The 25374-nt window shown below is 48.7% G+C and overlaps 1 protein-coding gene across 5 annotated transcripts in view; it reads right to left on the bottom strand.

Annotated features, from left to right (window-relative positions):
* The window catches only part of LOC119441935 (transmembrane protein 198), a 149205-nt gene that overhangs the window by 6000 nt on the left and 117831 nt on the right, over nt 1-25374 (bottom strand). For 4 of the 5 annotated variants that reach the window (XM_049661754.1, XM_037706605.2, XM_049661753.1 and 1 more), the window contains exons 2-5: nt 6374-6506; nt 3888-4050; nt 3054-3383; nt 729-962 (exon numbers count right to left, since the gene is read on the bottom strand). In XM_049661754.1, coding sequence (XP_049517711.1) covers nt 729-962; nt 3054-3383; nt 3888-4032 — 709 coding nt within the window. In that variant the 5' untranslated portion in view covers nt 4033-4050; nt 6374-6506. The remainder of the gene's footprint in view (nt 1-728; nt 963-3053; nt 3384-3887; nt 4051-6373; nt 6507-25374) is intronic. The other variant, XM_037706604.2, reaches the window with a different exon arrangement.

The raw sequence follows: 25374 nt of genomic DNA, 5'->3' as shown, positions 1-25374 counted from the left end.
GGCAGAATGCTGCTCTGCCTCGACTGGCGAACAACTGAGCGGAGCGCGACAGTGCGTCTACTTGGTTTCGTCGTTTTTGCATCCAAACACACTGCGTGTCATTTGCATCTCTAGAGACCTTCTAACTTCTGTGCACAGGGCCACTCATGTGCTGTCAATGTCGTAACAGCAGCAATGCCAATGGCCTGAACGTGCCTCAAGTCTGTAAAATTGTTATCACAATAAAACAAAAGTATTGCCACAATTAAGTGTTCTAGAATACAGCCATCATAAGTAGTGACCAATCAACCTTTTCCTCCGGTGCCACATGGGCAGACACTGCACCATAAATAAATCCTCAACACATAAAACAATCACCTAAAAATTTGCACATTTTATGCTCATTGCAGCACCTAGATGAAATCAGCGACCTAACACAGTAACAGTGCGACCATTGGCCACAGCCTGCAGCGAGGTAGACGAAGACATGGAGGGGGAGGTTTTATATGCTATCTTGCCAGTGGACAGGCAGAAAGCCGGGACCACTCTTATGCTTGTTCAATGACCTCAACTTTTGTTTGAGAAGTGTCGTTGAAGGAATAGTCTTGCAAAGATGGCTGGTAAAATAGAGCTGAATCTCCATGTTTACACCTCCATGTGCTGCACTGCAGACTACAACCAATGGTAGCATCATGATAATGGAATGAGCAACCATGCAATGCCCCACATCGGGGCGTTACAGGGCATACCGTCAGAGTGGTATGTGCCACGGCCAGTGAGCCGCCACTGGGTGATCACTCCGATGACGATGAGCAGCGGCCACAGAGCCAGGATGAGCCAGGAAAACCAGCACAGTGGCAGAGGGGGCTTGAGCAGGATCACACCCAGGGACCAGTCTGTCAGGCGTGACCTACTCACAAAGTAGTCTGAGCCCACTACCATCATGGCACCTCCGTACACGCTCGTGCCTAGAATTGTCAGGGCTGCACGAGGCAAAACATGTGGAAGCATGTAGTGTCGCCTTGGCGAACATTCAATGCCTATTACATTATCCACTATGAACAAACCTTGGCAGTTTCATTACGTTTGTTAGTATCCGTATGGCCCTAAGGCATTACAGAGTAAAGGAAACCAGGGAATGATAAATGAGCACAGGCAAGCCTTTGTGCAAGATGTGTTAGGTCTGACCTTATGAATTGTGATCACTGCAGTAACTGCTTTCATTATCACCATTGCACTACATCATTTTGAACTAGTAAAATGCCCACAATATCTATCGCTGCAAAAGGCCTCTGCACTCCCTGTGTGAATCTATAGTACAATTCCAGTGATAACCATGGCACACGATTGCCATGGCAAAGTGCAACAAGCAGATAGAGCGGCTGATTTTGGTTAAATTCAGGTCTCAACATCTACTACACTACCCCGAGCCAGAGTGTGTCAACCCAGACAGGTCATTTCTATACAACCATCACTCTACACATCATATTGAACCAAGGAATACCCCATATAGGATGTGTTCCAATTCTGGCCAACAGTGAAGACAGTCTGTGTTGACTGCTAAGAAGGCAGCTTTGAGCTCAGCGAATGGAATGCATCTCAAATACGACTCTGCGACTGGATGCCACCTCACAGCGAAATGAAGAAGCAAAGAAAAGCAGAATAGCACAATAATGACCATGAGTACTGGAACACAGCCACAATAGCTGCCACTGAAAAAATTCTGCCAGAAACCATTTCTGAACGACTGTTGAGGTTAATGCGATTAGCATTATCGCAATTTAGCAACACACCTTATTGCAACCACAAAAACACATCATGTATGAAGTGCAACAAGTGTAGATTTCCTAAACATACAAGGCGTTTTTTTTTTTTTCATTTTTTTTTAGCTGCACCAAGTTTTTTTAAATTTCCTGCGGCGGATAGCACAATTCTAACCCATGATCTAAATTACTAAATGAAAAAAATTCTACGAGAAAAAAATATTATTGATTGAATAGTTAGCATAATTACACTAATTATATGCTTAATTAATTACTTTACAGCGCATATTTTAATCTACAAATTGTACCTAGTGAACCTAGTGAGTATGCAATGCACATCGACTTAGAATAAATTCTGAGGATGGCACCGGTTTTGAGATAAGCGCTATTAAAGTTGCAGTAAAAATGCATGTTTGTTCCACTTACTTTAGGAAAAAGCTGTTTTATGCATTGAAGCACAAAAGTGACTGGAACACCAATGCATTTCGCTGGACCCCACTTTGAAAATTAATATCTCCGGAACCAGTGCAGTCCTGAGAATTCGTTCAAATGGATACACCTTGCTAACTCACCAGCAACAATTCATAAATCGAAATATATGCCGCAAATTAAGTAATTAAGAAGATAATTAGGGCAATTATGTTAATTATTCAATTCAACCATTTTGACCTGTCATAGAAGTACCTTGTTCAGCAATTTAATTTAGTTCAAGGGTTAGAATTGTGCCGTCTGCCACGGCAAATTTTAAAATTTGGTGCAGCTAGGAAGAGCACCTGCTATAATGCGGGTTTGATTCTGCCCAGCACCAGATAAATTATAAAGAGTGGCACATGCCCAGTGGCACACATCCAGTGCATCTTTACTCACAGCGCAAATGAACCAACCGGGACAAGGAAAAAAGACGTTTGTTTGCATTGTAAGTAAACACGCAGTTGTACTGACTCGCTCAGCTAGCTACCGTACACATCCAGTGACCCAAGTTGGTGTCAAAAAGGTTCATGGAAGAGCAGCACGTACCCGGTAGCACACACCCAGTGACCCAACTTGGTCCGACAGTTGGTTTTGACCCCGGTTCCCTCAGCACGGCAGCTCGATGCTCTACCCATTAGACCATGAACTACCCAGTGACCCAAGTTGGCATGAAAGAGGTTAGATACAGACAGACAGACAGACAGACAAGCAAACAAACGTACCGCAAACTGGGTGAGAGAGAGAGAGAGAAATTTATTTACAGAAAGGCAGAGAGGTCGGCCTGAGCGAAGTTCCCAAAGAATGCGAATGCATTGAAAGGCACTGAACAGGCCGCAGTACCTTTCTGCCAGAAGAGGTTGAGCACAGCCCCCAGGATGCTGCAGGCGAGGAGGATGCCTACGGTCAGCCATACTGTGGACGGCGTGTACCAGATCCGCATCAGGGCTATGCTAGCAAAGCCTGCAAACAGCCCCGTGTGGAAGCCGGTCAGGAACAGGCCCGCATGCTGCACCAGCATGGTGATGAGGCCAAACAGCAAGCCAGCACCGAGGGAGACGCCTGCGTTGCCTGCTGTTGGCAGGAGGCTCTCCACAGTGCAGATCTTGAACACCACAAAGGAGCCAAAGAGGAAGCCCGTCAGGAACATCACGGCCTTGAAGCAGCGATACCCTGGGTGCAACAGCGGCAGCAGCAGCACAGAAAGACATTAATGGAACAGCTTGTAGCAGTGGGTGGTGTTGAAGCCATCAGGCACATTAGCTCTGCTCTAGACATGCTGCAGGTTTCACTATCCTCTTAGGTCTCGCTAGTAAGGTTAGGTCAAAAGCAGCATGGCTTGAATGCCACTCATTTGTCTGTTTGTTTATTATTAAGTCTGCACAATATAAAGCACACCAGCCAGCCCAAAGACTAAATGCTCTGCGCAAACAGTGCTGATACAGAAAATAAAAACAGCGGTCTTACTTCTCTTTCTCTTTTTCTATTATTCTCCTACAAACATTTACCAACAATAGTCTTGCTTGGCGTGAGAAATTGAAACATCTTTGTGCCAAATAAAAAATGAAAATTAATGTTGTTTTCTTTTCTAGATCTGTATCTGGAAGGTGCTTCCTTTCAGGTTATGCACATCAGCCACATTTTATTTATTTTTTTATGCGCACAAGGTTAACTCACCATACAGTGTGTAGACAACACCAAACACCATGTACATGCCGCACAGGATAGCCACTGGAATGTCATAATCAAAGGTGAATTCTTCACAGTCCAAAGTCTCAGATGAGTTGGTGTCTCGCCCGTGGTCGAAGAATTGGTCCTGCATTGTTGGGCTGGAGGAGTCCTAAGACGAAACAAAAATAGAAAGGTGTGTGTTCATTAGCATACGAACTCTTTCATAATAATGAACACTGCCATTTTGAATGTGCTGGTCATTAATGCTTTCATGTATTTTGAATAGCAGCTAAAATTGTTGCGTATTAAAGGCAACACAAGACATGTGCAAGACAGATTGTGCCAAATTTCAGCAGGGAGGATTCCCGGCTAAACGTGTTAGCCTCAAGAGGCCTCTAACATCATCATTCAACAAAAGTATCCATCACAATGATGCTGTGATCTTGAAAACCTGTCAAATTGCAAACCAGGTAAGTCATTCGCTAAGATGCGAAGCATATCCAAGGAAGACAAAGTGGCCACAGGAAGAGGGAGACAGTGATCAGAAGTGGCTGAACAAAGGAAGCCTCAGCTGGAGCCAACATTTCAACAAGGGCCTTTGTAAGGGCAACAAACAATTTTCTTGGAAGCATTAAATTAATTTAATTCTGGGGTTTTACGTGTCAAAACCACAATATGATTATGAGGCACGCCGTAGTGAGGGATTCCGGATTAATTTTTACCACCTGGGGTTCTTTAATTACACCCAATGCACAGTACACGGGTGTTTCTGCATTTCCCCCCCCCATCGAAATGCGCCCGCGGTGGCCAGGATTTGATCCCGCATCCTCGGGCTTAGCAGTACAACACCAAAGCCACTATGCCACCACGGCAGGTCTAGGCAGCATTTATAGAGCTTACTCTCCCAATCTCCAATGGGGCAGGAGAATAAGCAGGTGTCAAAAAGTAAGATGAGGGCAGGGTAAGGGAAATAGAAATGTTTAAAAGGAGTGATTACTTATGAGTGTAAAAGGGGAAGATGGGGATCTGCAGGTTCTTCTAAAATGTGCAGGTGGAAAAAAAAAATAATATGCACAACCAGAAACGAAACGTCATGCACGTGTATGCAGCTTTTGCAGTGGCTAACTCCTGTTGATAAGAAATGATTACGTCACTATGAATAGAACAGACCATATCAGTCACAGCTATGACAGGAGTCTGGTTCTCCATAACACAAGATAGCCAGAATGTGTGTGGATTTGGGTGAAGCTGGAACAGAAGCGCCATGCTTGTTGTGCAAGGCCCCTTTACTCCTGTCCTGTCTATAGCATGCCTTAGCAATATTAAAAAGCCAGGATGGACAGGAACAACAAAGAGGCCCTAACGCTAATTTTTATAAATGTGGAACAGTGGAAGTGTTTTCACTATACATAACAGTGCATGTACTGATGAGGTTACCAAGGAAATGACCCTTTTGAAGAAAGTCACAGCACCGAGCATGTTTTACCATAAAGTGTTGCTCTGACTATATTCTGCTTTCAAACCAAGAAATTACAACTGAACTAAACACTATTTCAACTTCACAAAAAAGTTTTCAGTACCCGTCATAAGGTTCAGAGAAAGATTTCAATTACAATGACATGCCCTCATGGAACAACGCCAATAGGAGTTCCTGCTCACATTTCACAACTTATATTTTTTCTGCTTGCATGTGCAAGAAGCTGCCAATAACATTTTGCCAATATGATTATAGCATAACAAAGCCATTTATATACATATATATTTTTACACACTGACATGACATAATACATTGAGTTGAACGGGATCAGACAGTGTGCTTGGAGCACAGTATGATGCATGGATGAAAAGACAACCATACATGATAGTTTCCAATGAATTCATGTGTTTATATCCATCAGAGGTCCTTCAGAAACTGGTATTCAACATTTGTTACAAAAGAAAAAGGCAGGTGAGCAAACTATATATTAACAACTAACATTATATATATATATATATATATATATATATATATATATATATATATATGCAACAAACATATATGCCCAACTAACATATATGCAACAAAGTTTAACAAAACCAACTGCATGTTTTTGGTAGTCACGTGATGAATCCTCAACAATTTTACCCCTTAATTAGAATTAGTAATTTGATTAGCTCTTAAATGATCAAATTTGATTAACTAGCTTTTTAATGATAAATTTATGATATCGGCGAATGTCACTATAAATATATACTATGCACATTTAGTGAACACAAATACAAAATGAAGAGCGCAAATGAACGAATTAATGCATGCATTTAAGCGTGCTTCAATGTATACATAGGCATGTTATGCGGTGATTTTCTCATGCTTTAGTGCTTTCGGCATAGTGCGCGAACACGATATCCTTCGGAGTTCAAAACACAGCATTCCCTTCAGCTTCAGAGGCAGCCTCCAAGAAACAGTTAAACGCCAGAAACAAACGGACAGGCAGACGCAGCCACGAGCTCACCTGTTAGAGGGAGACAGCTTTTGCAAACAGACAAACAGCAGAGGCGCTGGTAGGCGGACCGGTCAAGCTCAGAACCTCCAAAGCGCGGGCTCGCAGCAGGCAGGGGTCATGCCTGCTCCGGAGGCCCCGGTGCCTGCACAGAGCAAATGCGCGAAAGAATATTAATAAGGCACACGCGTGGCCAGGAACGCGACCGCAAAAGCTGTTCAGGCTGCGACAAACAAAACGTCATACACACGCGGTCAGCACACAAAGTTTCGCGGCACGGCCAGGGCGACGTGCCGCTGGTTTCACCGTTACCGTACGCGAAAATGAATCCGCGCATGTAAGTATATACACAGCGCTAACTGCTCGCGCAAGCTGCAGCGATGCGAGACGCGCGACAGCGTACGTTCGTCCAACGCGCTTGCTTGCTACACTACAGCGCAGAGGGCGCGATCGACGCTATTGCGTGCGGACCGACAACGGCCAGCTGGTCAGTAGTAACGAACGCCCAGATGACACGCTACGGGAAATGCCGTTGAAGGAGTATGCGACTGCAGCTGTCACATAGCTATAGCTGAGTCACCCTTCCATTTCGTTCAGAAAAAATAGGAGAGACAGATAGTTTGATTTTCTTGTCATGTATCGCGCACTTTACATCAAACAGATGCGTGTCAACAGTCAACTCAGCTATGGACAGCGCAACAGCAAGGCTTGTCGGAATGAAAAGGGGACAAGGAAAAGCGATCTGGACCACGCGTTTTCCTTTCCGTATTCGCCTTTGTGAGTGACAGACATTGGAGCGATTCACACACGCGTGCTAAGTCTGAGGCCTACAGAGCATATGTTTAGCAATCGGTTACGCCAACATTCCACATGTCAATTTCAAGCAATATCGCGCAAGAGGTTTACATCGCTTCACCGCTAGCGTTTCATTCCGATCTGCCTGATTGCATGTATGAATATACAGCGAACAACCGTTAGAAGAACCATGCCACTATAAGGCACGTTAGCTGGAAAATACCTTAGGATATTGTGACTATTATCTGCTTTAATTGTTTCCACCTTGCCATTGGATCGCGCGCCGTTATCACCCCAATTTCACTAATCGCGACTGATAAGCAAATAACAATCGTTACAAAATACGTAAATCGTAAAACGCTCAGTCGCTTCCACGCGCATGCACTGCAGCTACAACAGCACGAAGAATACTCTCGACTACAGCGTGCGTCATACACTAATGGTCGAAGTGCTGTTGCACTTGCTTGAGTTGGGACAGATGATAGTTATATAGGCAGTTTTATAGATTTAACTGGGTGTGTTAGGTGAAGAAGTTAGAAGCAACACGTTTCCAGATACTGCATTTCACTTCTCAAAAAAGCAAAAAAGGAGGATGAGGAAGAAGGAATCACACCAGCACTAACGGCCGTATTGCAGAACTATGAAATAAGTTCAAAAATACGCAATTAGAAAAAAAAGTAAATAAACAGACAAGCAGAACATACACTAACACTTTCCGAGTATAGGCTAACAGTGTCCGCGGGCTAACCAACAAGAGACATATTGCTTGCGTCTAGCAGTGTCTATTTGCTACTGAAATAAAAGTTGCGCGATTGATTGATCAAGAATTAACCTAATAAAAAGATGAAAAGCGATAAGGCTGATAAACGCAAAATTAAAATAAGGAAGAAAGAGTGAAAACAAAATGTTTCAAGAACATTTGCAAATTATTGACAGATGCGAACGCCGAAATTCAATGCCATTCCGGAAAATATGCGGATACACATATATATACTCTAACTATAAAAGACGGCGCGGCATGTGTTTCTCTCACATACAGGGGAAAACTGCGAAAGTGTGCGGCATGTTAGGGCGACAAGTGCGCATGCCTCACGCTGCATAACGAGGGATTTAACTATGTGCTCAACGAACACATCTGCTACGCTCCTACAACCTAACGTTGGCTTCTCCCTGTAGCAAGCGCGCTCAGGACGGAGCCAACCTCGCAGGAGCGGGCAGGGGCGTGGCGGATACCAGACTGGAGACTATAATCCACCAGACGCAGCGTAAACGCACGAACAGCTTATGTAAACAAGAAGATATCAAAGAACAGCACCATTAGAAGCCACTTTGGCTGGACTTCTCAAGGAACCGGCACCGACTACCGTCTGATATGTGAAAGATATGAGTGTGTGTGAGACTCCTGGGCGAAAACTGCGTCGCCTCGGTGATGCCAACGCTATAGAGTTCTTGATTTCGAGCACGGCACAGTGACTTCATTTTCCTTAGTCCAATACACAAAAAGAAGAGAGCGGTGGCACTTTTCCCCGACAGTAAATACGGCTCCTCACTTCATGTTCCCAAAAAAAAAAAAAAAAAGAGAAAATAGAGAGGGAAGAAGGAAAACTAGAAATATGGGAACCAGCAAACGATCGAGGCCGCGCTCATGCCTGATGTGCAGGCCGCGCTTTTACCTTCAAGTGTACTGCCTTGCAGTTTGAAACTTTGTAACGCACTAGGACGACGACGACTACTTCTACTTCTACTACTACTATTAATGATCATAATAATAATAAAACTGAAATAGATCGAGCACACGCAGTGCTCCGCAGTCAAGTATGCGGGTGACCCGCCGCGCGTCAAGCTGCCTGTCACCGCCGGCCTGGTTGACGAGTTCTGCGTCGTGTGCCCAACCCTTTCTCCGCTTCTCTCGGGCGTCGCCGCGTCGCCGCGTGCTTTTCTTTGCGGATCTCGGTAGACAAGTGCCGGGGGCGCGGTGCGCAAGTGTGTCGTCTCGCGGGCGCCCGTCGTCTGAGAGGCGACGTCCTGCAGACGCCGCCGGCTCGCCCTACGCACTCGTATGTGCGGCTCGTAAAAGCGGGTCAACGACTGCTTTGCACAGGCGAGAGAAAAAGGTCTGCCCTGCCTTAGCCTGCGGCTGCGTTGTACCGCTGCCAAGGAACCACCGCGGTTTTGGCAGCAGTCTAGCAACCGAGGGACGCTTCTCATCGACTCAGTATGTAGGCAAGTCTGGAGCGGTGTTGAGTTCTCTGTATCCGGCCTGTCCAAGATTTGTTCTTTGGTCATCCGTTAAGGAATGTTGCAGTCTACTTCTGTCTATGCACACCATCACAGTTACGATCAAACACCACCATATCAGCTAGGTTATAATGCGTACCAGATCTCGAGTATATGGCCTCAATCGGCATCTACAACCTACATCATTCTCTGCCCACTTCGAACGGGGCACTTTCGGGCGGGCCAACACGTGGACACTGCATACATTATTCGCGAGATAATAAAATGCTTATAAAGTTAGGCGCGACAATCCGCGCGTGTCGAGCAAAATTCAACGTAAACGTTACGTCATCGTCACCAAACGACTTTTCAAGCAATTCTCACGATCAGTTACGAAAGCTCGGCGTCCGCCTCTCGCTTACACACATACGCAATACACACGAGCGAAACGGGCGCTCATTTTCGCGGACGCGTGCAAGCTCGACATACGCAAACGCAACGTATTGTGGCACACGTCACAACCTCGCATCTCCAGAAGGCAGACTTCAACCCCAAATTAAAAGCACTCGTCCACTAGCGCAGACTGTGCGAATGTTCACGGCGGAAGCGAATCCCGGCGAGACGGCAAGAGCGGAAGGATGACATCCACGCAAACCGTATAATCTAATCGCCTTCGCACGCGGCGCAATTAAAATACAGATGAGGCGGGGATGCGGCTGCGAACCATCGGGACATCGTCAACACGACTGCGCTGCCTACCCCCCCCCCCCCCCCCTCCTCAACCTTGCTCCTTCCAACCACCCCAAACGTCGCAGCGGATCCGCTCAAGAAACTGGAGTCGGCGGCGGAGCAGCACACGTGCACTCTTCGACGTGAACCCGAACGGCAAACTACAGGGAAGAGTTAACCGTGTTCCCTCCCTCTCTCTCTCTCTCTCTCTCTCTCCTCCTACTCAGCCGCTTCCGCAGACAGCGCGCCGTCTCCTGCGGGGGTTAAGGCTCTGTTATACTCTGACGTAACGTCGACGCGCGCGCACGCTGGGCACAGCGACGCTACGCCAGCAAAACGCGAGCACTCTATACTCTGACGCGCGGCGCGACTGACGCGGCCAGCGTCCATCGGCGCGGCCCGGCGGCAGCCGGCGCGAAATGCAACATGCTGCATTTCGCGCCGACGACGTTACCCAGACTGCACCGCGTCCGCGTTTCTTTCCGCGCGGCGATCGCTTTCCGCGCTCTGCTCTGCTCTACTAGAGTGTACTAGAATATGGTCGAGTGGGACGAGCGGCTGGGGCGGCGCATGCTTTGCAGTGAGGCGCCCGACGTGGAAAAATACTGTGGCGGCGCTGCGATCGAACTGGATTGGGCCGCATCAAGGTCGCGCCGTTGGAAACTGCTGGCGATACTGCTCGGCAGGGTCAATCGCACTACTTCGCGCGCTGGTATTTGCGTTCAGACCTCTCAAATGGTGTTCATAATCGAATATGACATGTATATATGTCTTAAGCACAAATGCCTTTCTTTCTCTTCATTTTATTTTTAATGCCGCTCGGTGATTGCCCGTGCATTGCGGCCGCAGTGTCGGCTTTCATTTTACTATGTGATTGTACGGTTCCCTTAGGAGAACAAATATTTTTCTCGTTCTTCAAGCAGCATGTATCTCTCGTGTGTATTCTTCCGCATATAGTTTTCGATCAGTAGGTCTTGCGGAACGCAAACGGAGAAACATATGTAACCTTCCTGCTTGCCGCTTGAAACAAGTAAAGCATATCTGCCCCATCCGGCACCTTGTACTCAGATTTCTTTCTTCTTTGGGGTTTTTTTACGTGCCAAAACCAGTTCTGATTATAAGGCACGCCGTAGTGCAGGGCTCCGGATTAATTTTGACCACCTGGGGTTCATTAACGTCCACTACAACGCAAGCACACGGGCTTCTTGCATTTCGCCTCCATCGAAATGCGGCCGCCACGGCCGAAATTCGATTCCGCGACCTCGTCCTCAGCAGCGCAACGCCTTAGCTAACTGAGCCCCCGCGGCGGGTACTCAGATTTACGGGCAGCATTGTTGTTGAAAAAAAAAAAAAACTGCAGTGCAACATTCTATTCAAGTTTCCGCCTTACTCGCGTAACAGAATGCGGAGTAATGGGTACGGGGTCATTTATCGCGGTCGGTGTCATTCTGGAAATTCATTTCAAGTGGATGTGTTTTGCAACCTCACCGGCTACAATTCGTAAATTGCAATATGTGTCGTAAAGTAATTAACTAAGAAGTTCATTAATCAATTTTGTTAATAAGTTGAATAGGTGTTTCGATTCTCGTGCTACTAATGTCCGCCTCTTCGAATAACCCAGCTCATCAATGAGAATTGTGCTAACTGCCACAGGAGATTTTTAAAAATCCCCTAAACCTTAATTTCGAACACCCGGTATAGTGGATATACGGCGTTGCGCTGCTAAACTGGAGCTCGCGGGTTCAATCCGTCGCGGAATTCGATGGGAACAAATGGAAAACACTCGTGTACTTCTATTGAGGTGCACGTTAAAAAGCCCCAGGTGGGGAAATCCAAACCGGGTGCCTCATACTCATATCGTGGTTTTGCCACGTAAAACCCACAAATTTGTTTGAACTAAAAAAAAAAAAAGACAGGTGGCTGCGTTCTTCAGTCTTTTTGCTAGGAGTGTAAACACAATAAATTATTCTCGAGTCTGATTTCCGAGAAAAACATGTTACGCTTATCCTATATTTCTTACATAAATGTAATGCCATTCCCAAATGTCTGTCCGCTCAACTAAGCAGCTCGTATACTATAAACGGCTGCTTTCAGTTATTCGACGCACTATCATAACGACAATAATGAAGCAATTAGAGAAACGGCATACCTCACATACACGTACAGATATGTGTAGATCTGCTGCGTTCGTTCAAGATAAGTGTGGTACCACATGGGGCACCCAGTTTTAGTGGGTTGCAAAGATGGTGAGACTGTCAAAAAAAAAAAAAAGTTTTCCTTGCCTGAATCAAGTTAGCAGATTTACAGGCTGCCCCAAAACGGGGCATTTACATTGAATGACAGCTTATTACACTTACTAGCAGGGCTTATTAGCAGCTTATTAGCCGGACTTATTAACACCCCTGCGTTAATTTTCTCAGGAGCTGCGCCTCTGCGCAACAGCCACAACTCTCCGGCAGCACAATCATTCGGAATAACAGTCCGCACTTGCATCGGTCTCTCACCTTTGAGACTGCATTAGTGCGGTTATGCGGTACATTCGTACGGAAACGACTGTTCGGCGTCGTACAGCATATCAATAACACTTTCATATATATATATATATATATATATATATATATATATATATATATATATATATATATATATATATATAGTTTTAATTGCCTGCTATGAATATTATTTCTGCGAATGAGAGTTTTATGTGCAGTATTCACTAATACGTGTGTTTCGTATGCAAACGTGCACGGTCGGGAGTTCTCACTGTACCATTTGTACCATTCTCAATGTACCCTTTGATTTAATTACGTAGAAATACATCGGTCATTCTTCGCGCCACGCAGCTAATAAACCTGGTTTATTTCACTATAATATTGCTTTGTTCGATCATTGTTCCTGATCAATATCCACCGACAAGAAGCGCGCGTAAAATGACACGCTATCAATAATAAAATTTTCGTACGTAGCTTCATGTTGCAGAGATGCCAGTTGCTTTTAGAAGACAGTGTTAAAAACAATGGTTCACTTGACTGAAACTACCTTTGGTACCCGCCGTCAAGAGTCATGAGCGCACCAAAGCAACTAAAACATAAAAACTAATGTACTACACAGACGTTCTGCGAGAAAAACTGGGCGCCGCCAGCGTCCGCGTAGCGAACGCGCGCTCGCTAGCAGACGACGCGCTTGACAACGACAGCAAAACTGAAGACGACGCGTTGTATAATCCATGCCTCAAATATATATGTTTGGCAAGATGGTGTAAACATAAATTTGCAGTTGAAATAAAGCACTATTTTAAGAGCGTACTATGCGCAATCGGCCTCGGCGCCCGCAGCGAAAGTGCGTTGAATATGCCGCGGAGCGCGTCTCCGCCCCAATCCAGTTCGCTCGCAGCGCCCTCGCAAAATTTTTCCACACGCGGCGCCTCAGCGGGAGAGCGCCGTTCGGCCCACTCGACTATTATCTAGTACACTCTAGCTCTACTGAGCATGCGCTGCTTTGGCTCCGGCCGCTGCGTCGGGCCGCGTCGCGTTGGACTATAGGGCAGGCGGATTTGCGCCTGGCGTGGCCTCGCCGACGTGACGCGACGAAACGAACGCCGGCGCGCGCGCGCGTTGTGAACGTCGGAGTATAACAGAGCCCTTACACTAAAGATAACGCGCTCGAGACGCGAGGGGGAGGGGCGGAGATGCGGCGCAGCGGGAGAAGCGGCGGCAGGCAGGCAGGTCGAGCGAGCAATGCGACAGCCTCTCGGCGCGTACAGAGAAAGGAGCGGGAGAGGTCGGCTCTGCTGATGAGCGCGGCTGCAGCCCGGGGAAACAGTCCGCTGCCTTCGAGCACGCTTACACCGGAGGAGAAGTGCTACGGCCGACGTGGGACTCGCAATTATATTCTTCCGGAGGGGCCGTGGCCAATGCATGGGCGTGGAAGGGTGCGCGAGGTGCGTAATATATATGAAGCAACCTGTCTACCTGAATTAAGTCAGACTGTGTCACTGTTTTCGTGCCTCGGAGGGTGAGGGGAAAGAAATATGGATAAATTTAGCGTGCTTGACGACTGTTTTGCGTCAACACGTCAAGCTGTTACGCACGTGATATAGCACTTATTTAGCTCGAAATATCGCTGTCATGCTTCCAGTTTCCGCCAGATAGAGTGATTGCCGGAGCTTTAGATAGCCGGCTCTAAAAAGAAACTCCTCTTAAAGGGAACACCTATAGTCACTCTTCCAGGAAACACCTGCATAATTGGAAATACAGGGAATAAAACTGCGCCATTTCTTCAATTTTATAGCAGAAAAGTAGCCGCGGTGCTAAGCATTAGGCAGGCAGGTATATGCACGCGCGAAAAGGAAGAAAGCCTGCGCGGCTTCGTACGCCATGTGATTGCTATAACAATGGCGGAGCACCAATTGCGCGTTCACTCCAAAGGTTTTACCATTTACCGCGCATTTGCCCACAAGCACACACGCTGACGCCCATTCAAGTCGCGCGGCGGCTCGCCTTGGCTGCAGCTCCGCGGCGTGGAAACATCTGGACCACCGCTCCGGTTGCCGCGCCGCACACACACACCACGACGTCCTTCTCTTCTCCCCGGTGAAAAAACGCAGGCCGCGCGGCGCGCGCGACAACACGGTGAGCCGCGACGCGACGCTCAAACGGTCGCACGCGTTTAAGCTTTCCCAACGTTCGGGGCCGATCGGGTTTCGCAAGGCCCGCCGCCGCCGCCCGCTTCGCGACAAATGGTCCCGCCCGCTGGCTTCCCTTCTTCCGCGCAGCAGCCAACGTCGGCTGCTGCTGCGGCTGCTTACTGCGAATGCCGCAGCTTTGCCACCGCCCTCCTCCGCAGGCTGCGGCAATTGCTTTGGCCGTGCCGTTTTCTCCCAATTCAATCTCCTTTTTGCCCCCGCTGCAGACGTGGCGCGCCGTATATATAATATTGTTTCGCAGAGAAGGGGCCCGTCGTCGACACTTCGCGAGACGACCTTGACCTTCGGTGCAAGTCGGCGAGCATATGTCGCGAGGCTCGCAAGGACATTCTTCGCGCAAGCCGGACGCGGCCGCCGACTCTCGACTGTTTTTAACACGAAAGTGTTTTATGCCGGGGTCCACCAAGACTTCACTGACGTATTTCCGTCACGGATATGACGTTCTTACAATGTACACGAACATAATACAAAGAAAGAAACCAGAAGAAAAAGTTCCACAAACATGCAAAATTTGGAAATCGAACCCACGACCTCTCGGTCCGCGACGATAGATCGCCGAGCGTTTAACCCATTGCGCCACAAACGCATTTGCAGAGAGCTACACAGACGCGCCTTATATATCTAACACTCCTCCGTGTACCCGCGCTCTTGCTCGGGGCGGTGCCGCCGCCTACGAGCAGAAAAGAGAAGTACTGCATTATGACACTAACGCGCACCGACAGTGAACGCTTCGGTGGTCTCAGCACTACGACGCCTCGATGCCAGCATTCGAAGGGACGCTGGCATCAAGAAGCACTACCAACGCCACCTAGGTGGCGTTCACCGTACTCAGCACAGCGGAGCGTGGCCTCCGCAATTAGCTCTGAAAATGTTTCTGAAGTTGATCGCGGAGGCTGCAATTACGACGCGCTGTACGCGCTGATTTGACTCGGTGACGATTCAGTTACGTGCTTTGTCTTGCGCGTTGTGCTAGCGTGTGCAGCGTAGTGCAGCTTCCATATGCACGACGGTTGCTCATGGTCATCGACGTTGGTAGTCGTGATGGAGGAGACGTGCCACCAGGCGTCAGCGTGGGTGCATCAACGCCTAAGGGCGCTTTAGCCACAAAACACCAATAGACATTATATATCAATGTGCAATAAACATTACACTACTTCTGTGAAGACACGTTTCACTTTCGTGTTCTATACCGATTCCTATATAAGAGGGATCAACCACATTTTTATTCAAACGAAGAGTTCACAGCCGAAAAAGAAAAAAAAAAGCGTTACGACAGATTACATTTTCTCGCAGCTTGTCTCTACGCAAGCTAAAAAACGAGGATGGGAAGGAGCTTCGAGGATTCATTCATTCAATTATTTGTCATGTCATGTAAATGCTGCAGGCAACAACCACTGTATAACGCGCACATAAGTATGCAAAGTGCGCGCTGACACGCGCTTGCTATACGAGTAAGTTTAGTTTTCTCCCGGCTGCTGTGTTCTGTAGGAATGTATTAAGGTCAATTACCACACCTCGTGACGCGTAAACGCAGTCAGCACAACGAGCACATGACTGTAGATGTGTCTGAAACAGGCCTTTGAAAGAAGAAGAAAAAGAGCTAGGCAACGTGCTCTGTGTATTCCTTGGCCTGTCGATTCTGAGCCGTTGTCGCATCAGGTGGTTTGTACGCACATGACTTCCTGTACAATGAAAAGGTAAGAGTTCGCACTTATATTTGTCGCGTGTGCCTTCGTCGCGAATGGCGTTTCACGCTAACTTGTTTTCAGCAAACAACAGCCCCTCTGACAACAAGGCTATCCTGAAGTCACGTGTATTTCGCGACTGTTTAAGCCTCCGCGCGTAATACAATGAAGAGAAAAGGAAACTATGTAATATCGCATGCCTCGAGCAACGTTCGGTCGCGAGAAGCTGAACGACCAGATTTGGCATCAAAGCGTCTTGATGGACTTCACCCCTGGGAGGCTGAACAAACGAACAAACAAGCGAATAGACAAACAACCTGATGCCCCGGAAGACTTCAGTACCGGTTCAACCACGCTATGCGACGAAAAAAAGAGACAGAGAGAAAGCAAGCAACGGAAGAGCAATTCCACATGTGTAATTTCCATCAGGCAGCTTTCAAAACACGGCATACATCGTTTGCATTGACTTCACAATTTTAAGAGAATTCGCACAGGGCTGAAAAAAAAAAAGAAAAAAGGAAGGGAGTAAGGAAGAGAGAAAAAAAATATAAGGCGCGCCGAGAATCGCTGTTTCCCTCTGTTTCCATCCACGCGCCTAAGTTCCCCGATAATGCACCAAAAAATGCATTAACGGTGCAGGCGGAAAATCATTTCACACGCCAGAAACGGCCCCGACAATGGCGGTATACTACAGAAGCTGACAACCGCAGTTGAAGGTTTCCTCCGCAGAGCAGCGGCGCATCGTGGGGAAGCGCCAACAATAAAAACAGATGGAGGGCACTCTGGAGCCTGCCGAAGAAAAGAAGGGAGGCCAATAACTGAATGCGACAGCGAAAGCGCACGGCGCTCGAAAGAGCCACGGGACAAGTACAAAACACGAAAGCGAGAAAGCAGCGAAAAAAAAAAAAGAAAAGACGATTAAAGAAAGAGAGGAACGGAGAGATGAAAAGAGACCTATGTGGGAAAGAGAGCGATCCTGCACGAAGGCCACTTTGGGCGGGCGGCGCAGCCCGCCTGCCCTAAGCAGGGCGAACGAAGCCCAAGCGGTGTCCGGACGCGGCCGTCATCGGGGCGCCGATCACGTCGAGGCGTCGACGGACCGTCGTCGCTGCCGCAGCGGCGGCTGCAGTAGCCGGAAAGCGCGCTATGTATAAGCACCGGGCTTCGCTCAAAAAGAAAGGTGCAACGTTGCAGAAGCTACACAACCGGCGCGAAGGTTTTAACCAGGAGATGAACCCACCGAGACGTTCGCACCCGCGGAGGAGGAGGAGGCTGCGTGATTGATCGAAGCTCAGATCCGCTGGTATATCAGGACGGCCATACACGCAGTATAGGACAAATGGTATACGCTTTAAGAAGGCCTCGTGAATCGTGCGTCACGACATCGATCGTGCAGCTTGGCGCCATGTCCACGGTGGCCAAGTCGTCAAGCTCACCTATAATGCTGCGCGTTTTTAAGCGCGATTTAGAGGCACGCTGCGTAACGCACGGACGGCGTAGGCCGCCTTTCGACGCCCGCCGCTCCTCCCACTATACATATGGGCGCATTTGCGGCAGCAAATTCGATTACGCGGTCGGCGGCGTCGCTGCTTGAGCATTCACGTCGCACCGTTCGAGCTGGCACACTTTTTTTTTGACAAGTGCGCGCGCTGTGCATGGGCACGTCGAGGCCGTTCGTCATATAGACGTTCACCTATCTTCTTTCCTTTTTATTTTTCTGTATATTTATTCGTTTGCCTTTCTTCAGAACATGGAGACGCAGCTCAATATATAAACGCGGCGACAGTGCGGTGCGGTGCCAAATGTGTTACGGAACGCTGAACATCCGAACTGTGCTAAAATGCCGAGTGTCTGTGTAGGTTGCGCGGCCACGACTGACGGCTAGTAAACTCTATTCTTGCTGGGTATTTTCTTTTTCTTCTGTATCTCTTTCTTTATCTCTTTATCGCACGCCAAAGCAAGACAACGAAGGCTGACGACAACAGATTAAACACGTCGATCCCTCTAAAGGCTTCGCGGGCATCAAAGCCACCGGGCCATCTCCTCCTGTTTAATTTTATCCTCCTATATTTTCTACCTTCGAGTGTTGACATCCGATACAAGAAACAGCGAAGGAATGGGATCATATCGAGTGCTCACGCAAGACGTGCACGTTGCAGTTTACGCGACAAAACCCTGCGATTTCTCGAGCTCCCCGTGCACTTCTCTCTTGCAATACCAAGTCGCATAGGCGTCAGAAAGAGAGAGTGCCCCCGGGAACTGGTAAACTGAACCAGCCATCTGAGGTTAAATCTTTCTTTTTAACTTCACTTGCCCTAACGAGAGTAATTAACATTGCATAAGAGTCACATACGGAGTTAGACAGAAGCGCCCCCTGGGAATTAGAATAAGCTGCACCAACGAACTAAGGCATATTCCTCTAACGAGAGCAATTAACATCACAGCGGTTCCAGCAGCGCATTGCCCAGCAAAATCGCACATGTATAAACGACTGTCCACCAGCAAAGCCCGTCGGTCGTGAACTAACATTAATCCTGCGCTTTGTACACTTAGGGCGAGGTCGTTCCCGCGTTCTGCCAACTTTGTTTTCCTTCCCGTCTTAATTTCGTGCGCAGTATACTATATACACTCTTATCTTTACGTCTAGCTACTGCGAAAGCGCCAGGGAAATGAGATATCGAATAACGGTTTTGCCGACTCTGCGCGCGCTCGGCGCAGTCGTCGGCAGCTACGGAGAAACGAAGAAAAAATAGATGCTTTCCAGATCCCACTCACGGCCGACGCGGCGCGCCGGCCAGCAACGGTGTTCCCAACGGCAACCGTGCCCTTCCTGCAAACTTAATCAACAGCTCGGCCCACATCGTGGCTGGGCGCGATATAGGGCACACCCTAGCGAGGAAAGCGCGTTCATTGTCGCCATCCGTACGTATATACTAGTTATCCGCGGCACGACCTCGGGAAAACCAACTTTCGTATAGCACGCCGAGAACGAAAAGACATAGAAGAAAGAAAAGCCCAACGCGACTCCTATATACCTCGTACACACACACACACATACACACACGGCTGCCTATATATACTTCCTCGATTGTTCCTCCTTTCCGCAAGAAGAAACGAGCAGCGCCGGAGAGCCCCTATAGCAACGCGCTCGATCGATGCGATAGGCTAGCTCTAGGGCGCGCGCCGCGAAGGCAACTGAAACCATCAGGCGAAGCCTCATCCCAGAGCGCACACACGTACAGACACGCACACTGCGTCGTAGAGTCGTTTCCGAGAATGTGAGCGCGCGGGATGCATACATGCCTCGCCGAGCGAAGAAGCATGCGCTCTGGCAACTGCGCAGGTGTTCCCGTGCGCTATACGGAAAGATGCGGCAGCTATCGCATAGATCGCGCTCATGTATACATGCCACCCGCCCCACTCCATTGTTTCGCGCGGCATTACAAGAGACCGAAGACGTCCACATCTCATACAGGCGACCGCGCGCTAAGTGCACGTTGACATGTCCTCCTGTATAGAGAGAGCGCGGTTCGAAGTTTGCACGACGAATGCGCTTGCGCGGGGCAACGCACATACGAAGGTCGCGCGTGAACGCGTAATCTCTCGAGCGCGCGCAGGGGAAAGCTGAACCTGCCGCGACAAACCAGGGCGAACGAGATTACGTCCAACGCCGCCTCGACGTTTTGTCTCCACGCAAGACCCCTCGCGATAAGTTCGAACTATAAGCGAAATGAAACGCGATCCAATACTGAGAAAGTTGTCTCTGGTTGGATATGGACGCAATGCACTCGCATTGTCGTGACGGGACATTAGGTCGCACGATGACTGTCGCAGGGCGCCGAACGTATACAGCCCCAAAGGTAAGAAAAGAAAGCGATAAGGTTTCAAAATATGAAGCTGCGAAAAATTTATCGACAGGAAGTCGATCGAAAGGGTTCACGAAACGTGACTGGAGTGTAGATCTGTTTTCGCCAAGGCCATGCACGTAATGCTGTGATTCACGCGTTCTAAGAAAAACTAGAATGACAAAATCGAAGGCAATATCGCGCTTATAAGGCATGCAATGATGCAACTGCATGTGCTTTTCCGGGACGTGAGTACGGAAATAATAAAATTGCGCTGATCAGTTTTATGATCCCGGCGTTATTCCTATAATACACAAACGTGGGGAGGCTGCAGAGCACAAGAAAAATAAGTTAAGCCAGGAATTAAAACTAAAAAAAAAAAAAAAATCGCTTCTCTTCAACTCACGGTCGCTATTGAAGGTTCCTACCTTCGATCCGGCACATTTTCATTAACATCAGATATGTACCCCCCTCCGCCCTCAAAGCAAAGGGCCTTGTTTTCTCGGCCAAAAAAAAAAAAAGGGGGGGGGGGGGGCGCACAGCCTTATACATGCGAAGAAACAACGCGCGCCAAGCGGGCTTTCAGCGTGCTGTGCGCACGAGCTCGCGTAAAACTGACCGCACGTATAAATTGCGAGCTAAATGCGCCGTGCACGGCAAGTTCCGCGGTATAGCTCTTCTCAATGCGAAACTGGTGTAATTGCGTGCACCAAGCGGGAGACTGCAGCGGTCGGTGCCACGCACGAAGGGTCACTGCACGTAAATAAGCGAGCGAGCGCTGCAATCACTCGCCAATTACTGACGCGCAACGGTTGGCTTATACGACCGATTTTAGCATTTGAAAGCGGGCATATAAACCCACGCAGGTCCGATAAGACACCTATACGTTGTCTTATTAGTATACTGAGCCAGCACCGACAGGCTAAAGGTGGAGGGAGCTAGCCGGCGCACCTATTTCCGGCCTCGCATATCAGGGACATAATACACTGCACAACGGGCATTTATATGCGCGAGCGCGGAGACAACGAACACACGAACGCACACACCGACACAGGCGCCGGCGGGCACACGGATACGGGCTCGGAGTGGCTGCAGACTTCGATACGATCGCCGAACGGGGAGTGTGGGCCGCCCTTGCCCGCGAAACCATGAGAAAACGAGCGCAACCGCCGGCGCTGCGCGTTCGTGTATCGGCGCCGTGAATCTCGGATCTTATATGCACGCATGCACAGACGAGTTCGTTTGGAAACGGAAGCGCGCGCGGGCAGCCAGGCCGACACGCTTGGATGGCTAGCCGCAGCTCACCACGAACAAAGGATGGAGCTGTATAGGAATAACAAAGAGGAGTACTAATACAGTTCAATAAAATAAAGAAATGAATGGCAATGTTGCAAAGAAGTACACAGAAGAAAGAAAAAAAAAATAGCCATTGTTAAACCAACAGACTATGGATGACCCCCCCCCCCCCCCCCCACACACACACACACACACTCACAAAAAGAAAAAGAAGCAGAAGAAAATAAGAAAGAAAAAAGGAGACCCCCCCCCCCCCCCCCCCCCGGTGCACTGCAAACGTTGGACTGTATCTGCAGAGACAATGAATTCAGATGTGTATGTGAGGGCGACATGCAGCGTTCTCGAGAAGCACCCAACTATGATGCGCAGCATGCATCCTGAATTATTACGGGAATAAGAGCCAAATCATAGTATAGTGTTGGTTATAAGGAGAGATATACAGCTAACACGGCCGCGTGACATGCATATATGTGTGCATACACTTATATCGCTGGTGCTTGGCGTGTACACGCCATCACATGCGAGCGAGGCCAATAAGGCCAAACCCTTCGCAGAAAATAACAGGTCGGAGGCCTTTTCGCAGCGTCGTAATTTACAAGAATGCATGATTTAGGGAAAATACTATATGATAGCGCTAAGCGTCGCCCCTGACGACCAATAAACGCACTGGTTCTTGGCATTTCCGTGCGGCGTGACGGATCACGTCTATAGGAGGCGCATGCCTTTGTTATCTGCATGTTAGTGAAACTGAATGTTCCTCGGTAGCGCAACGGCAAGCGGCACATGCACAGTGTACGCACGACGTGCTCGTCAGTCCTGAAACAAACAGTCTCATCGGTATACCCGCCTTTAAAACCAAAGCTCACATATACCGCACACATTAGGGACTGCGTACGACAAAGACGACTCGCATTTACAGTCGCCATTCGTTAATGCGACCCTTGCGAGACCGCGAGATTTGGTCGAATTATCCGAAAGGTCGAATTAACAAAACACCGGCAATGTGAACGAATTTAATTATTTTTTATTGCATGAAGTAGTCTGTCGTCGCCACAACACCTTACTTCAATACGGTATTATACAATGAAAAACACGTCGCATCGTCGGTCAGTGGCCCACAGACCGCATGCAACGCTGTCGTCGGCACTGAGAAAAATCCCCAAAAGTGATATCGCGCAGGGCCCTGCTGCGCAAGTCGTCGTCATCACTGCAGGGTATATACATGGCTGCCATCACCGTCGTCGGCTATATGGAAGCAGTAGCGCAGTCTGCTGGATGTATTGTGTCTTCAAGCTTTTAGTAACTCCTGCGCGCATGAGGGTCGAAGAGGGTGGAGGTCGAATTAACCGAAGCGGCGTGCTTTTGCGCTCGAACTAAACACGTTTTCTTTCCACAGCCATGTACAGTTTCTCGCCGGGGCTTTCCTGTGCGCTCGAATTAGGCGAAAAGTCGAATGAATTAACCGAGGTCGAATTAACGGGAGACGGCTGTACTGCTACTATATTTATTGCATCGTATCACCATGTACTGTATGTCAGGTCACCTTATCGCTAACTGTCCCCACGTCGGCGGTTGGATGGTGCATGCAGCCCGCGCACCCTGATTGCACGCAGAGATTTCTAACGTCCGCCAATGGACGCGCCGTGTTCCACTAACGCGACGCGGTCGTCCAATATTTCTCTTTTTTTCGCCACGCATCATTAAACACGAGCAGAAACTCCAGGTGGCCTAGATTGATTCGGGAGCCTCTCGCCCCACCTTTCGGAGCTACCGCTCCATACGAACTGCGAACATTATTACACCCATAACATTTTTTTAAAAGTAATAACAGAGCGATTTAAAGAAGACACGAAGTATCGATGAAAACCGAGGATGACCGGCACGAGCGAGGAGCCCGGAAGAAAGAAAACGCAGGGAAACAAAGCAAGCCAGCGCGACGGTATATATCAACCCCAATCCCTTTGGAGGGGGCGAGCACAAATCAGCGTTCCGCACGGATGAAACGGCGAGTGAGAAGAATGCGCGCACGAAATGCGGGTCGATGGCGGCGTAATAGCGAACCCGGCCGCACGAGCGAACGAATCAACGCACGGTCGAGCAGGAAGGAGTCGAGACGGCGCCGAGCGCATCTGGCGCGGTTTGTCTCGATCCCATGCATGTAGCACGCAACTGTGGCACGCACGGGTGAAAAAAAACATGCGCCGCGCAGCCACACTGCATGCGTCGGTTTGACCCTTGCGTGCGCTATATAGACAGAATAACATGCGTCGCACACAGTGTACAAGCGCATGCTCGGTAGGACGTGTTGTCGAAGTAAACGAACAATCACAGCGTTAGTTCTGTGCACTTATGAGTTCCTCCACGTATCCGCACTTCAGCAAACAGCGCAAAAACGGGACACAGAAAAGGAGCGCGCGACGCACGCGCTGACTTCCAACAGATACGTTTATAGCGCGAGAGCGAAATATATAGGAAATATAGGCAAATCGAGCAATAAACGTATCTGTTGGATGTCGTGCGCCTGTGTCGGGTGCTCATTTTCTGTTTCCCGCTTTCGCGCTGTTTGCCGAAGCATGTGTTCGTGCCAACAAGCCCGCCTAGCCGGCCACCATTTTGAACTCCACCGCGTCGTATAAGCCTCACTTCTTCAGCGCTATGGTTTCTTCCCATACGCGCCGCATGCGACCAGCAAGCGCACTTCAACCGAGTGATAGCGCGCGCATGCATTCTCCCGACGCAAGCTGCTTTGTTGGTATTGTAAGGACCGTGACTGCGGAAGCGCGAGTTACGCAATCGCTACGTTCATCTTATAAAGGCGCCGAAGGTTTCTCGCTGTTCGCGCGTGTATTCGCGCCACGACCCTGCATGCACGCAGCGCGCACGCTGGCACGTACCTCCGTGCCTCGCAAAACGCGCGTTTCGTGACTCGCGCGGATTTCAAGGCTGCGTTGCATGCATGGTGGTACTGTAGGGTGGATGGCACGGCCAACGCGCTGACGGCCCCCGCGCGCTTCGAAGCGGCGGGTAACAACCGTTTCATGCTAATCGCAACGCACGAGGCAAGGGACTCCGCCTTCTGTGTATACCTTGCACTGCGCGAGTCTGGGCTATAGCTCGCTATCTAACAAAATGGCACTGGACCTTCAATTTACTTTCGAGTTACACACTTTCAATTTTCAAAGTAACAGCCACGTCCTTGTGGGAAAGAGAGAGAGAGAGAGAGACAACAACAGAAAAAAAAGGAAGAAAATACCTGACGTTGGCCGTTATGCAACCAAACACAGCATTGCCACGGTTGTCCACTTTGCATGAATTCCTGCCCGACCTTTGGGGTACGCGTGTGTAACACAAAGCATGCAAACAAAGCCGCGGGGGGAGTCGGGAAGCGTCACGTTCTGCAGGTGCAACCACAGACCGGATTGCAACACGACACTGAAATTCCGAACGGTCTCGCGTCACCAAGCTTGGATCGCAGAACGCGGGCTTTTATAGGCGCGGTATATGTAGTTGCTTTTTATTTACTGTTCCCTTCACACATTTTGCATATACTCACGGAAAGAGTTGGCCAGAAAACCTCGATATAACGAAACCTCCCAAATTAAGAAGTAAAAAGGGAGAGAGACAGAAAAAAAAAAAAGAAACGTACCATTGGAAACAGTGAAGAAATTCCATCCCGTACGTCGTCGAGCGTGAATATAGAAAAAAAAAAAAAAGATAACCACGTACTGCAATCGCTGACGG

The sequence above is a fragment of the Dermacentor silvarum genome, chromosome 2 (genome assembly GCF_013339745.2).
Source record: "Dermacentor silvarum isolate Dsil-2018 chromosome 2, BIME_Dsil_1.4, whole genome shotgun sequence".
NCBI classification, from domain to species: Eukaryota; Metazoa; Arthropoda; class Arachnida; order Ixodida; family Ixodidae; genus Dermacentor; species Dermacentor silvarum.
The sequence above is the reverse complement of the archived record's forward strand: the minus strand, read 5'-3'. Positions and strand labels throughout refer to the sequence as shown.